The following is a 13,180-nucleotide window of genomic DNA, read 5'->3' as shown; positions in this document are numbered from 1 at the left end:
ATAAATATGACCGGATATCTGCTGTTAAAATTTAAACGGTCAAGATTTGATGTAGCATTTTTATAGGAGTAATGCTATACATCATCCCCTTGTACTCCTTTTGTCTTCCCAAAATTGATGTGCCTCTTAAAATTACTATTGAATTTTTGATATATCACTTTTAGATTTTGATCCAATGGTGATTTTAAGAGCCACATTAATTTTGGGAGGACAAATGAATGATATGTAGGATTGCTCTTTTTATTGAAACGACATCGTCAACAATCAAAAGCAAAACAGACGTCGTTAGAGCACTTGTACTGAACTCACCAAAGAGACGAAATCGTGAAAATCAGACGAGCTTCATCCATTTCCTGTCTGCAACGAACTCGTCTCTGCTACAGGAAATTTGGTGAGTGCCGATTTGGCTCGTCTGCTCTGCTGAGCCAATTTCCTCTCGCCTCTTCTTACTTTTCATTTGTTTATTACCCTTCCCGCGCTCTCGATCTCCTGAAGCGAAAATTGGAGCTCCTTCGCACCTTTTCTCACAAATCACCTCTGCAAGCTTTTGAATCCCAGGTTTGTTTTGCTTTTATGGGTTTGGTTTGATTTGGTTTATGGGTTTTGATTTTGAATCTCATATTTTGATTTTAGTGTGTGGGTTTTGAATCTCTCTTCCTCTTGTCTGTGGCTGATTTGCGTGATAATTTTTAGTTAATTGTAAACCCACCAACAGAAACTTTTTGGTTGAAGGGGTTACAAATGATTTACTGGGTTTTGGTTATGGGTTTCTTGGATATATTTGTTTCATTGGAATGTTGCGGTTGGGGAACAAAGGTATAGGGCGAGAATGGGTGCAAATAGACGAAAAGCAATGGTGTCTTCGTTGGTGTTGCTACTCTCTCTGTCTTTGCCAATTTGGTGAATGTGGTGTGCTTAAAAACATGTTTATTGTGTTTTTGTGTTTACAGAGAGCAAAGTCTTTTCAAACAAGTACCAAACAAGCTTTTTTTCCTCTTCCGTGGATGCGATCAACTTTTTAGCTTTTATGTTTGTCCGTAACTTTGGAACATTTTATAATGAGGGAAAGAGAGAAGAGGCTTTCATTATTATTTTTTTGTTCAGTAGACCCTCTCTGAAGTTCTTTTTGGGAATATATGTCAGCAGCTAGAACTCTGAATGGATTCCCGAGTTTCTATAATCTCCTTTTAGTTATAGGATAAAAGAGGAACATGGTTTTGCATGCAGAATACATGTTTATAGTGAGAATGAAGAGTGCAATATTATTTTTTTCTATAAGAAAGAATGTAATATTATACAATCGATGACTTGAAATATATAAACCATGAAGGAGACATATGTACACTTCTAAAAATATGCAGTATGATGGAACATGACATTTTATTGTTCAACCCTTGATATATCCCTATGGTTATACTCTCTTGTGGATTCATCACTTTGACATATCATTATGACATTTTATTGTTTAACCTTTGATATATCAAAAAAATATCATTCATAAAAAAAATATCATTATGGTCAGTCAGTGGCTATAGGTTAGAAATGTGAGGTTTTCTGGTATTGAAAGTTATTAAATCTCGTGATCTAAGTGTAGCGAAGAAATAAGAAACAAGAGTTAGAATTGGGGCTTAAAGAAGGTTAGAAAAGGCTGAGAGTTGGATTGTTCTGGGGTTATGAAGACTGCTGAGAACGGTAACAACATTGTGTTGGGAATTTGTTGACAGTGTTGTGTGCTTGATGGGGGGATGTTATGGGTTATTCTTTCAGTGTTCCAAAAATTGCTGGAATATTGATCAGGAGGAGGAGACATGAGGACTCTCCTTTCTTCTTTCAATTAGAACCTTCATAATTTTATTTTTTTTAAAAATAAATGCCCAAATTCTCATTAGTAAAAGTGTCAAATTATTTGGAGCACCGTTGAACTCTTCCCTATTTTTTGGGACTAGTGTTTTAATTACAACCTACAATCTTTTAGAAAGTTTGAGCCAATTAAAGTTCTACATGATAGAGACCTATTAGTATCTAATAGACCCTAGTTCCACTCACGTAGCTGCTTCCTGGTTTTGCATAAATCACCAGATTACCCCTTACAAAATAAACTTAGAATCCTGTTTAGATAGTAACAAACTCTTAAATTACCTTGAGAACTTGTTCCTGGACCAAAAGGAGTAATAGTCTCAGGCTATAACCTGAGTTTTTGGCTTCAAAGGGGATATACTACTAAACATGCTTGGTTGTGGCATCAAAACAACTGGCAATATGTAGAAACCAACAAATGACTTGTCAAGTTTTAATCTCTGAATGTGGAATAGGTCCTCTTTTTACATAGTTTGCATAGCATTTTAGGTTCTGTGAACAGAGAACTTATATTGCAATTCAAGTTTTAAACATATGAATGAAAGCAAGAGAAGGCCCTGGGCTGCATACTTTAATCCATAGGAGTCTCTTTCTGGTCTTGAGTCATCTGCCATGCCCCCACTGGGTTAATTTTAGTGTAGCCAATGATTGTGGCATACATTATGAAGCATATTGTCGACCAGCTCATTGTATTGTGCCATACATGCTACATGTTTCATTGTGATGCAGACACATGATCCTTAATGAATTAGTGCACAAGCTTTTGATCCTTAATGATACTTACAGTTAAGTTGTGGAGAAAATTAATACATAGCTTTGGTTATATCACTGCACTTTCTGAGTAGAACATTTTAATGTGATGATACATTAATTATTCAATGATTGCTAAATGGCACATTTTGAAATCTGATGAATTCTGTCCTATTTTGTTTTTCATATATAATTCTTATTGCTTCAAAGTGTAACTCGACTCGACGAGTTTGGGGTTCGCTAAGATGTGCCAGTTTTACATTTGTTTACCTTATTATATCTGATTATGTGCCGATTTGGCTTGTTTGATTGATACTAAAAGTTAAGAAAGACAATGCTGCAATTGTTAGCTCTTCTATGTTTCCGAATTGGGATTTTTGCTTCAACTATGAGAAGCATTATTTGGGTAGTATTTGGGTTTGTTGGAATAGAGAGGATTTTAAAGGTTTCAAGACCTTTATAACTACATCCTGCAATTGAGTTGGTAATCCAGCCGATGAATTTGATATAAGTTGCCCCCAGGCGTTCAAACAATCTCCTCAAATAAAGTGGAGAAAGTAGTCCAAGCTGCAATTGAGTTGGTAATCCAGCCGATGAATTTGTTGACTGCAAAAGATGAAAAGCTGTCAATATTTCTGTCAAAATCGTCAGATTTGTCACGACTGAGGAAACCTTTATCTTTTCTACAAATTTTGGCCTTCACTTTATTTTGAATCTAGTAAACTTAAGTGTGATTTATTTTGTTCATGGCTGATGGTGGATGTTTATCAATATCTGTTGCAATTTTGGAAGTTTACATTTTTTTAGAAGAGAAGTGAATGATTTAGAGATAGGAGAAAAATGATATGAGATTTTTTCATCTCTTATAGACTATGTAATCAGTGCTGTTCATCTCTTATAGACTATGTAATCAGTGCTGTTCATCTCTTATAGATAGGGATTTTTTGAGGTCTGCTATTGGGTGTCTTTGATCAGTGTCATCTATATGATCTTCAATTTCTAGCAAACCATTGTTTATAAGAATTGCTTTTGAGTTTTGAGTTTGTGGCGTTAGGATATATACCCCTGAAAAGTAGGATATGTGAACCATCTGCAATTGTAGATTTATAGTACTGCTTCAGTTTTAAAATTCCAATTCCTTTGAGGTCTGCTACAGAAATCCAAATTTTGTCCCTTAGGACTAATTTAAACATTGGAAATCATGTCTTCTTTTTCCATCCTGATGTCCTTCCTGACCTTCTTAAATCAAAGTTCATTCTTTAATTGGTTTTCCAGAAGCCAGAAGGGACAAGCATTTATAAATTCTTGAATAGACTTTCTACTGGAATGCCTTATGATACAAATGGGTCTTTTCAAATATTTTGGTGCTTCTCTTTCTGCAAATACTAAAAAACTCAAATGTTCTGGTATTTAGTGAACCTTTGTTCGGATAGACGGATTTTGTGGATAAACAAAATAAGAGCTGAATTTCCTTCCAAACAGAAAGGAAGAATAGCCTTCATTTATATACATTTCTCTTTACTTGCAGTCCATGGCCAGCACCAATAAGATCAAATAGGAGAGGAATGAAATGCTCTTGCAGTCCATTTCTCTTTACTGATATTTGTGTTTCTTTTTTCTTCTTCTTTTTTTTTTTTTCCTTATCATATTTGACTACGAAATCCGCATATCGTGAAGGACAAAATTTATGTATTAGGATTCACCCTTCATTGGAGCTGTATGGACATTGAAATTTTAATAAATTTTGGTTTCATGGTAGTTAAAAGTGGTTGGAAATGGTTGTTTTAAAACCAATAAAAAAATAGTATTTATTTGAAATAGAGAATATTTAGAGAGTTTGTTATTTGATGTCTTTGAAAAGTGGGTAGCTAAAATAACTAAAGTGCATTTTTTAGCCAAAATCTGACTAAACTTTGGTGAGTTCACTACAAGTGCTCTTAGCAACCAAAGACACCGTCAACAATTTCATGGTCGTGGACCGTGGTGTTTATGAATGGTGGAATGACAGGTGTCACAGGTTCTTTCCTTTTGGGGTTCTAATTTGCGTGGTATTACGAAAATGCCTCTCCCCTCTCCGCTCCTGAAAAACAAACGGTGTCTTTGGCTGCTAACGACGACGTCTGTTTTGCTTTTAATTGTTGTCTGTTGACGATGTCGTTTCTATAAAAATCCTACATCAAATCTTGACCGTTTAAATTTTAACAGCAGATACCCGGTCATTTATACAACTGCACTGAAGCCAGATCCCTAAAACCCCTGGTAAGTTCGTAATCAGATATAGAAGAAGTAGAAGAAGTGACACAAGGGTTCCATGGAGCAAAACGGTAGCGTAAGAGGTAGAAGGCAGCCGAACATACTGGTGACAGGGACGCCCGGGACGGGCAAGACAACGACGTCGTCTGCTCTGGCAGAGGCCACTCAGCTCCGCCACATTTGCGTCGGAGATTTGGTGAGGGAGAAGAACCTGCACGACGGCTGGGACAACGAGTTCGAGTGTTACCTTATCAACGAAGACCTCGTACTTCCACAAACCCAACCCTATTTCTGTTTCTGTTTCATTATACCTTTTAATATTCGCTATGTTTAAATTCTGTTCTTTATGTTCGTATGTTGTCATACGTACATAATTATGTAGATACCTACATGGCAGTTGATTTTTCATTTTGAAGCAAAAAAAAAAAAAAAAAAATTTCAATTTTGAGGATTAGATACTGTTGTGGCTTTTATTTGGCATGAATTATGAACTTAAAATGAATTGTTGGGTTCGAGTTGGAGTTGGAGGTACTTTAAAAAAACAGAGTTTTGCATGTTAAGGTTTTTTGGTTAATATGTTCTGGGTAAAAACAATTAATATTTGTGAAATTTTTACAACAATACTAGAGTTGCTGTTCGTTTGATGGAGGTATATGTTCATGTTCTTGATGAGAGTATGATGTTTCCTCGTTAATTTGGGGTAAATTGTTTAATCAAATAGCTATATCTTGTTTTGTAATAGTACAGAGAGCATGGATTTCATCTGAATGAATTAAGTAATATATTTGATTTTGTTATCCTTACATAAATGTTTGAATTTACCTTTTGCATGGTGTATGGTGTTGTACTGGTCGGAGAGATTTTATGTTACGTTTTTTTTTATTTTTATTACTATTATTATTTTAATAAGTAATTGAGATATCATTAAAAGTGGAACGCGGCTTTAGGTATATAGGAAGTATGCATGAGAAAACACCTAACTAGAAGGAGAAAAAGAAACAATGAAATCATAATAACTAATTACCAAAGAAAAAACAAAAGCTGATGTCCAAAGATACAAAGTAAAGAAAAATAACTTATATTCTTGACAACCATAAATTGACAAGGAATGCGTTAAAATCTCTCCAACCATTGGTTTTATTGGTTGGAGAGGTTTTATCGCATTCCTTGCCAATTTATGATTATGAATAGTGGACATCATTATGTGAGTCTCTTGGGTTTACAATATGTAATTGATAACTCGCAATGTATGATTAGCCAATGGTCTTTGGACGAAATGGTGCATATCCTTCCCCTAAAATAAGGTCTGCAGTGTGAGGTGTGGTTGAATCCTTTATGTGTGGGTTGAGTTCAAGGAAAAATTGGTAATGCATAAGATATACACATTGTATTGGTGACCGGTCCAACTACAGCGTGCTGATTTTGCAGGTTTGCGATGAGCTTGAGGATTTGATGGAAGGAGGAGGGAACCTAGTGGACTACCATGGTTGTGATTTCTTTCCTGAGCGATGGTTTGATCAAGTTGTTGTGCTTCAAACTGACAACTCGGTGTTGTACGATCGCTTGAGTAGAAGGTAGTGCCTGCCATCTTTGCTTTTTTCCTTGTCACTTGATCTTCCTTTTCTTTCCTTTTTTTTTTTTTTTTCCGTGTTTTTGGTCCCTCTCTCTAATCTTATTGACCCTCAAAAACCATTTATGTGACAGAGGTTACACAGGGTCGAAGCTTTCAAACAATATTGAGTGTGAAATCTTTCAAGTTTTGCTTCAGGAGGCAAAAGAAAGTTATCCAGAGGACATTGTTGTGGCATTGAAGAGCGATACTATTGAAGACATTACCAGAAATGTTGAGAGTTTAACAGATTGGGTGAGGAGTTGGCACCCTGCTTCCTAATCATTGCAACATCAATACATCATCAACTCCTCTCCGTCCTCCTGGGTTCCTTTACCATGTAATTGTCGTATTTAAGGGTTTGTGTAGGTTTTTGTGTAACAATTTTTCTTTCCTATGGTAAATGTCTTGGGAGTTTTTATTTCATTGCAGTGAATAATGAGTTGCATTTTCTACCCTTTCCATGAAGATAACTTATAGGATGGTTCATTCTCTTCTATTTGAGATAGCTGGTGGATAAAAAATATGGTCGGGGGATCTGTACAGAGTTTTAATTTTATATTCTTTATCCCTTGGTATATTTGCAGTAACAGTCAACTTGTTAGATTATGTGTCGGAGATGGTATTTCTGTAAGTCTCAAATCTGTTAGAGGGCCCAGATTTCATCAAGCTTCATCTTAGCCTCTACCTTGCCACCAAATCCAATCTCAGCCTCGTTCTCAAAAATTGGTACCTCTACTCCGTTGAGTTCGATTCGCTTCGCACCGCCATGGAAATCAATGGCTTGGTGGCTGTGCAACTCTGAAGAAGAAATAGCTCTGTGGAATCCATCAACTAGAGAGCACCGGAGACTGCATGTGATGCCGGTTGAGGATCCTAAAGGTGATGTTAAACCTCGACGTTTTACTTTTTATAGATTTGGGTACGACCCCATTAGCGACGATTACAAGGTGGTGACGATGGGGTAGCTTGTTGGTGGTAATGGGTTTTTCTCTACTGAGGTTAAAGTTTATAGCTTGAAGACCAACTCTTGAAGAGGAATCAAGAACATGCCCTATTATATTCGGTATCTGTTTCAGCTTGGTTAGAAGAGTGTCTGGTGTACTTGCTGGTGGTGCTTTGCATTGGGTGGTTTCTGGAGGGTTTGGATTGTACTGTATGATTGTTGCTTCTCATCTTGTGGTTGAGGAGTTTTGAAATAGATCTGAGGGTCTTGGAAGGGTGCCTGTGCATGTTTTGCAATTACGGTAATGATTTTGTTGATGCATGGGTGATGAAAGAATATGGATTAAAGGAGTCCTGGAATAAATTGTTTGAGGTTTCACAATCCAGTTTGAATAGGAAGTTTGGACATATGATGCCTTTAGCTTATTCTAAGAGTGGTGACGAGGTTTCACAAGGTTCTTATTATTCATTTCGAATGACACAGCAACCGCCAGAGGAAAAGAAGATATGAGATAACATAAACATAATTGAGTTATTTTGTTTTTTTTTGTTCAAGCTTATTTCTATACCTGGTTATGCATTTTTCTTTCTCAATTGACTGGATAGGTTACCAATTTTATGTGAACAGTTGATCTCTTTAGTTTAATTTTCTGGTTCTCTGAAGAGTTCAAGTTTTTTTTTAAAAAAATAAATTGATGTATTTTCACTCTCTTGAATCACTCGACATGACTGCTTTAGCTATAGCATCTTCTTATTTTTGTTTTAGTTTAACTTTCTCCTTTGATGGATTGGTCATTGTTTTGCAGGAAGATTTACTGTCAAAAGGCTTTAAACTGGCTCTGTAAGCAAAGAGAATGACTGAAAATTGGCACAAAGTGAAAACTTTACCATGCATAATATTTCAATTAAGGATTAATAGGATTAGTTTATCTTACCCCATTAATAGTTTAAGCTGACAAATTGTTTTAATAGAGGCAGAAATAAATTGTTTGACGCAACAACTACACTCTGTTCCAGATGACTGACAGTTTCTGTCATTTTTCTTAATTTACCATTTGTATTATTTAGTATTCTTTCATGTGTTTTTTAAACCTCAATGTTGATAAAGAAAGTCACATGTTACAACTAAAAATATGAGAGTCCCAGGAATCTGTCGTAATTAAAAAGAAAAAAGCTTTCTTTTAAAATAAAAATAAAAATGAAATGACGTGTTTATTTTTTTAAAAAAATAATTTAGGAGTTCATTAAAGGGGATCAAAATAGTTATTAAAAAAACATATAAAAATAGTGTTGCAAACCACACTCCCTTTTCCGTATCACCAAACCGATCTTGAGCGAGTAGTGCTTGCAAGATTGGTTCGTTTGAGTTTTTCAAGAGCTCGTGACGAGCCCTGTTTCTGTGCTCGAGCTCGGCTTGCCAAGGGATGAACCTTGTGTTAGATTGAACTTGAGCTCAATCATATAGGCTGATCTCGAGCTCAAGCACTCGGCTCGAGCTCAGCTCAAATAAGTTGAAAATGCTTGCACACCCAGTGCCGTTCCCTCGGCGCCTGAAATCTCTCTCCAACACGTTACGCCCCACTATAGGACATCTCAAGGTCGAAGACGACAATACACGGTGCACGGAACGACTCAGAACGGTGGCTTTGCATAATGTTTTGGGAAGAGGGAAAATTAAAAAAAAAAAAAAAGAAAGAAAAAAATAAATGCACATACGTGAGAAATGAAAAATGAAGAAGTGAACAACACTATTGATTTTTGAATTAATGAGAAAAGAAAATTACATGTAGAATACTTTGACGTCGGATTCAATCAAATAAAAAGAAGAACAAATCATCATTTCATAAAATATTTCAACAAAAGTAGCCTTTTATTTTAGGTTTTATGAAAATAAAGGTATTATATGAATATTTCAATAAAAGTGAAACTTTTGATACACTTTAACAATTTGATGGGTTATATTAATGCATTTAAAAATTGAAATGACTATTTTAAAATTGGGCAGTTAGTTTTAAAGCCTTTTTTTTTTTTTTTTTTTTTTTTTTTTTTTTTTTTTTTTTCATTTTAAACCACACTCCTTTATCCAGATCGTCGCCTCACCTACACATCTCTTATTAACCGACACCTCACTCCACCGACATTAATTGGCAATTCCCAAAGGAAACCCTAAACAGATCGCCTCCATCCCCAATCGCCTCCATCTCCATCCCCAGATCGCCTCCATCTCCATCACAAACCCAGATCGCCTCCATCACACGCCATCCTCCCTACACCTCACAAACAACAGCCCTCTTATAACAAATACTCGATGGAGGGAGCCATCGGCGGCCATCTCGCCGTTCAATCATCACGCCCAGAAAATAAGAAGAGAAAAACGGATGGTTCATCACCATCTTCTGATCCTTCTTACACTTAGGAGTGGTGGGATTGAGGTGGGATAGTGGTGGGAATTGTAGCATTTCCCAATTATCATTACTTCGCTTTTTCGACTCTTTCTCTCTTTTCAATTCGCCGATGACACGCGTCCCTCAAACAATACCAAACATACGCTACATTTCTTTCTTTTTATACCCTTTCTCCCCCACTTGATCTTCTGCATCTACTTCTTCTTCTTCATTTCTCTCTCTACCCCATTTTCTTGCCCTTACTCCTTCTTGCCAGACCTAAGGCCAACCATCTTAGAAAATCAAAGAGTAATCACGGGCACATCACGTATAATGTTTTCTTTTCGGTTTGCACCCTCTCTAAACTAGTCCACGCATCTCTCTCCAAAGAAGCAGACGAAGAAGGCGACTCCAAATAGGGCTGTACGCGCTTCTCTCTCAGCTGGTCTTTTCGTTTTTGGTATGTTGAAGTCTAGAGCTTTTTATGAACGCTTTCTTCATATTATTTGGGTTTTTGGGTATGTGGTTGAGATTGTTGTGTAGTGTCTGATGTTTCCGTGTTTGGTTTTCTTAGGGAGTAATCGTAATGCAACCCTTTATTTGTTGCTTACGTTCGCATGAAGTTCGAGAAAATGCTTTAATTTCAATCTCAGGATTGGGAGATTTTGAGACAAATAATATACAGGTATATATTTTTCTTACAAGTATGTATTTTTTTCGATCTTTTCTAAAAATGATTATTGTATATTTTTTATTTTTTTATAGACCTATATATATATATATCAAATGGTTTATATTGTTAACATGTTTAGATATTTTAAATTCTTAACGGATCTGGCTTCAGTACAGTTATAAATATGACCGGATATCTGCTGTTAAAATTTAAACGGTCAAGATTTGATGTAGCATTTTTATAGAAACGACATCGTCAACAAACAAAACACCGTTAGCAACCAAAGACACCGTCAACAATTTCATGGTCGTGGACCGTGGTGTTTATGAATGGTGGAATGACAGGTGTCACAGGTTCTTTCCTTTTGGGGTTCTAATTTGCGTGATATTACGAAAATGCCTCTCCCCTCTCCGCTCCTGAAAAACAAACGGTGTCTTTGGCTGCTAACGACGACGTTTGTTTTGCTTTTAATTGTTGTCTGTTGACGATGTCGTTTCTATAAAAATCCTACATCAAATCTTGACCGTTTAAATTTTAACAGCAGATACGCGGTCATTTATACAACTGCACTGAAGCCAGATCCCTAAAACCCTGGTAAGTTCCTAATCAGATATAGGAGAAGTATTGGAAGTGACACAAGGGTTCCATGGAGCAAAACGGTAGCGTAAGAGGTAGAAGGCAGCCGAACATACTGGTGACAGGGACACCCGGGACGGGCAAGACAACGACGTCGTCTGCTCTGGCAGAGGCCACCCAGCTCCGCCACATTTGCGTCGGAGATTTGGTGAGGGAGAAGAACCTGCACGACGGCTGGGACAACGAGTTCGAGTGTTACCTTATCAACGAAGACCTCGTACTTCCCCACAAACCCAACCCTATTTCTGTTTCTGTTTCATTATACCTTTTAGTATTCGCTATGTTTAAATATTGTTCTTTATGTTCGTATGTTGTCATGCGTACATAATTATGTAGATACCTACATGGCAGTTGATTTTTCATTTTGAAGCAAAAAAAAAAAAGAAAATAAATTTCAATTTTGAGGATTAGATACTGTTGTGGGTTTTATTTGGCATGAATTATGAACTTAAAATGAATTGTTGGGTTCGAGTTGGAGTTGGAGGTACTTTAAAAAAACAGAGTTTTGCATGTTAAGGTTTTTTGGTTAATATGTTCTGGGTAAAAACAATTAATATTTGTGAAATTTTTACAACAATACTAGAGTTGCTGTTCGTTTGATGGAGGTATATGTTCATGTTCTTGATGAGAGTATGATGTTTCCTCGTTAATTTGGGGTAAATTGTTTAATCAAATAGCTATATCTTGTTTTGTAATAGTACAGAGAGCATGGATTTCATCTGAATGAATTAAGTAATATATTTGATTTTGTTATCCTTACATAAATGTTTGAATTTACCTTTTGCATGGTGTATGGTGTTGTACTGGTCGGAGAGATTTTATGTTACGTTTTTTTTTTTTTTTTTTTATTACTATTATTATTTTAATAAGTAATTGAGATATCATTAAAAGTGGAACGCGGCTTTAGGTATATAGGAAGTATGCATGAGAAAACACCTAACTAGAAGGAGAAAAAGAAACAATGAAATCATAATAACTAATTACCAAAGAAAAAACAAAAGCTGATGTCCAAAGATACAAAGTAAAGAAAAATAACTTATATTCTTGACAACCATAAATTGACAAGGAATGCGTTAAAATCTCTCCAACCATTGGTTTTATTGGTTGGAGAGGTTTTATCGCATTCCTTGCCAATTTATGATTATGAATAGTGGACATCATTATGTGAGTCTCTTGGGTTTACAATATGTAATTGATAACTCGCAATGTATGATTAGCCAATGGTCTTTGGACCAAATGGTGCATATCCTTCCCCTAAAATAAGGTCTGCAGTGTGAGGTGTGGTTGAATCCTTTATGTGTGGGTTGAGTTCAAGGAAAAATTGGTAATGCATAAGGTATACACATTGTATTGGTGACCGGTCCAACTACAGCGTGCTGATTTTGCAGGTTTGCGATGAGCTTGAGGATTTGATGGAAGGAGGAGGGAACCTAGTGGACTACCATGGTTGTGATTTCTTTCCTGAGCGATGGTTTGATCGAGTTGTTGTGCTTCAAACTGACAACTCGGTGTTGTACGATCGCTTGAGTAAAAGGTAGTGCCTGCCATCTTTTCTTTTTTCCTTGTCACTTGATCTTCCTTTTCTTTCCTTTTTTTTTTTCCGTGTTTTTGGTCCCTCTCTCTAATCTTATTGACCCTCAAAAACCATTTATGTGACAGAGGTTACACAGGGTCAAAGCTTTCAAACAATATTGAGTGTGAAATCTTTCAAGTTTTGCTTCAGGAGGCAAAAGAAAGTTATCCAGAGGACATTGTTGTGGCATTGAAGAGCGATACTATTGAAGACATTACCAGAAATGTTGAGAGTTTAACAGATTGGGTGAGGAGTTGGCACCCTGCTTCCTAATCATTGCAACATCAATACATCATCAACTCCTCTCCGTCCTCCTGGGTTCCTTTACCATGTAATTGTCGTATTTAAGGGTTTGTGTAGGTTTTTGTGTAACAATTTTTCTTTCCTATGGTAAATGTCTTGGGAGTTTTTATTTCATTGCAGTGAATAATGAGTTGCATTTTCTACCCTTTCCATGAAGATAACTTATAGAATGGTTCATTCTCTTCTATTTGAGATAG

General features: G+C 36.3%; 2 protein-coding genes and 1 pseudogene across 4 annotated transcripts; all 3 read left to right on the top strand.

Moving 5' to 3' along the window:
* Positions 1 to 4,803: 4,803 nt before the first annotated feature.
* Positions 4,804 to 6,895, top strand: LOC133874263 (adenylate kinase isoenzyme 6 homolog). The gene is made up of 3 exons (XM_062312143.1): positions 4,804 to 5,125; positions 6,289 to 6,434; positions 6,565 to 6,895. The coding sequence occupies exons 1-3, from the start codon at positions 4,919 to 4,921 to the stop codon at positions 6,749 to 6,751; spliced, it is 540 nt and encodes a 179-aa protein (XP_062168127.1). The 5' UTR covers positions 4,804 to 4,918; the 3' UTR covers positions 6,752 to 6,895.
* Positions 6,896 to 6,950: 55 nt separating this feature from the next.
* LOC133872691 (F-box protein CPR1-like) lies at positions 6,951 to 8,120 on the top strand (annotated as a pseudogene).
* Positions 8,121 to 9,516: 1,396 nt separating this feature from the next.
* LOC133872721 (adenylate kinase isoenzyme 6 homolog) lies at positions 9,517 to 13,097 on the top strand. Of its 3 annotated transcripts, none has more exons than XM_062310297.1 (5): positions 9,517 to 10,258; positions 10,373 to 10,483; positions 11,082 to 11,324; positions 12,496 to 12,641; positions 12,767 to 13,097. In XM_062310297.1, the coding sequence occupies exons 3-5, from the start codon at positions 11,118 to 11,120 to the stop codon at positions 12,951 to 12,953; spliced, it is 540 nt and encodes a 179-aa protein (XP_062166281.1). In that variant the 5' UTR covers positions 9,517 to 10,258; positions 10,373 to 10,483; positions 11,082 to 11,117; the 3' UTR covers positions 12,954 to 13,097. The 3 variants fall into 3 exon arrangements, with proteins under 3 accessions (XP_062166281.1, XP_062166283.1, XP_062166284.1); XM_062310299.1 differs by having other exon boundaries at positions 11,016 to 11,324; XM_062310300.1 differs by having other exon boundaries at positions 11,013 to 11,324.
* The last annotated feature ends 83 nt before the right edge of the window (positions 13,098 to 13,180 follow it).

The sequence above is a fragment of the Alnus glutinosa genome, chromosome 7, assembly GCF_958979055.1.
Source record: "Alnus glutinosa chromosome 7, dhAlnGlut1.1, whole genome shotgun sequence".
Classification (NCBI taxonomy): domain Eukaryota; kingdom Viridiplantae; phylum Streptophyta; class Magnoliopsida; order Fagales; family Betulaceae; genus Alnus; species Alnus glutinosa.
The sequence above is the reverse complement of the archived record's forward strand: the minus strand, read 5'-3'. Positions and strand labels throughout refer to the sequence as shown.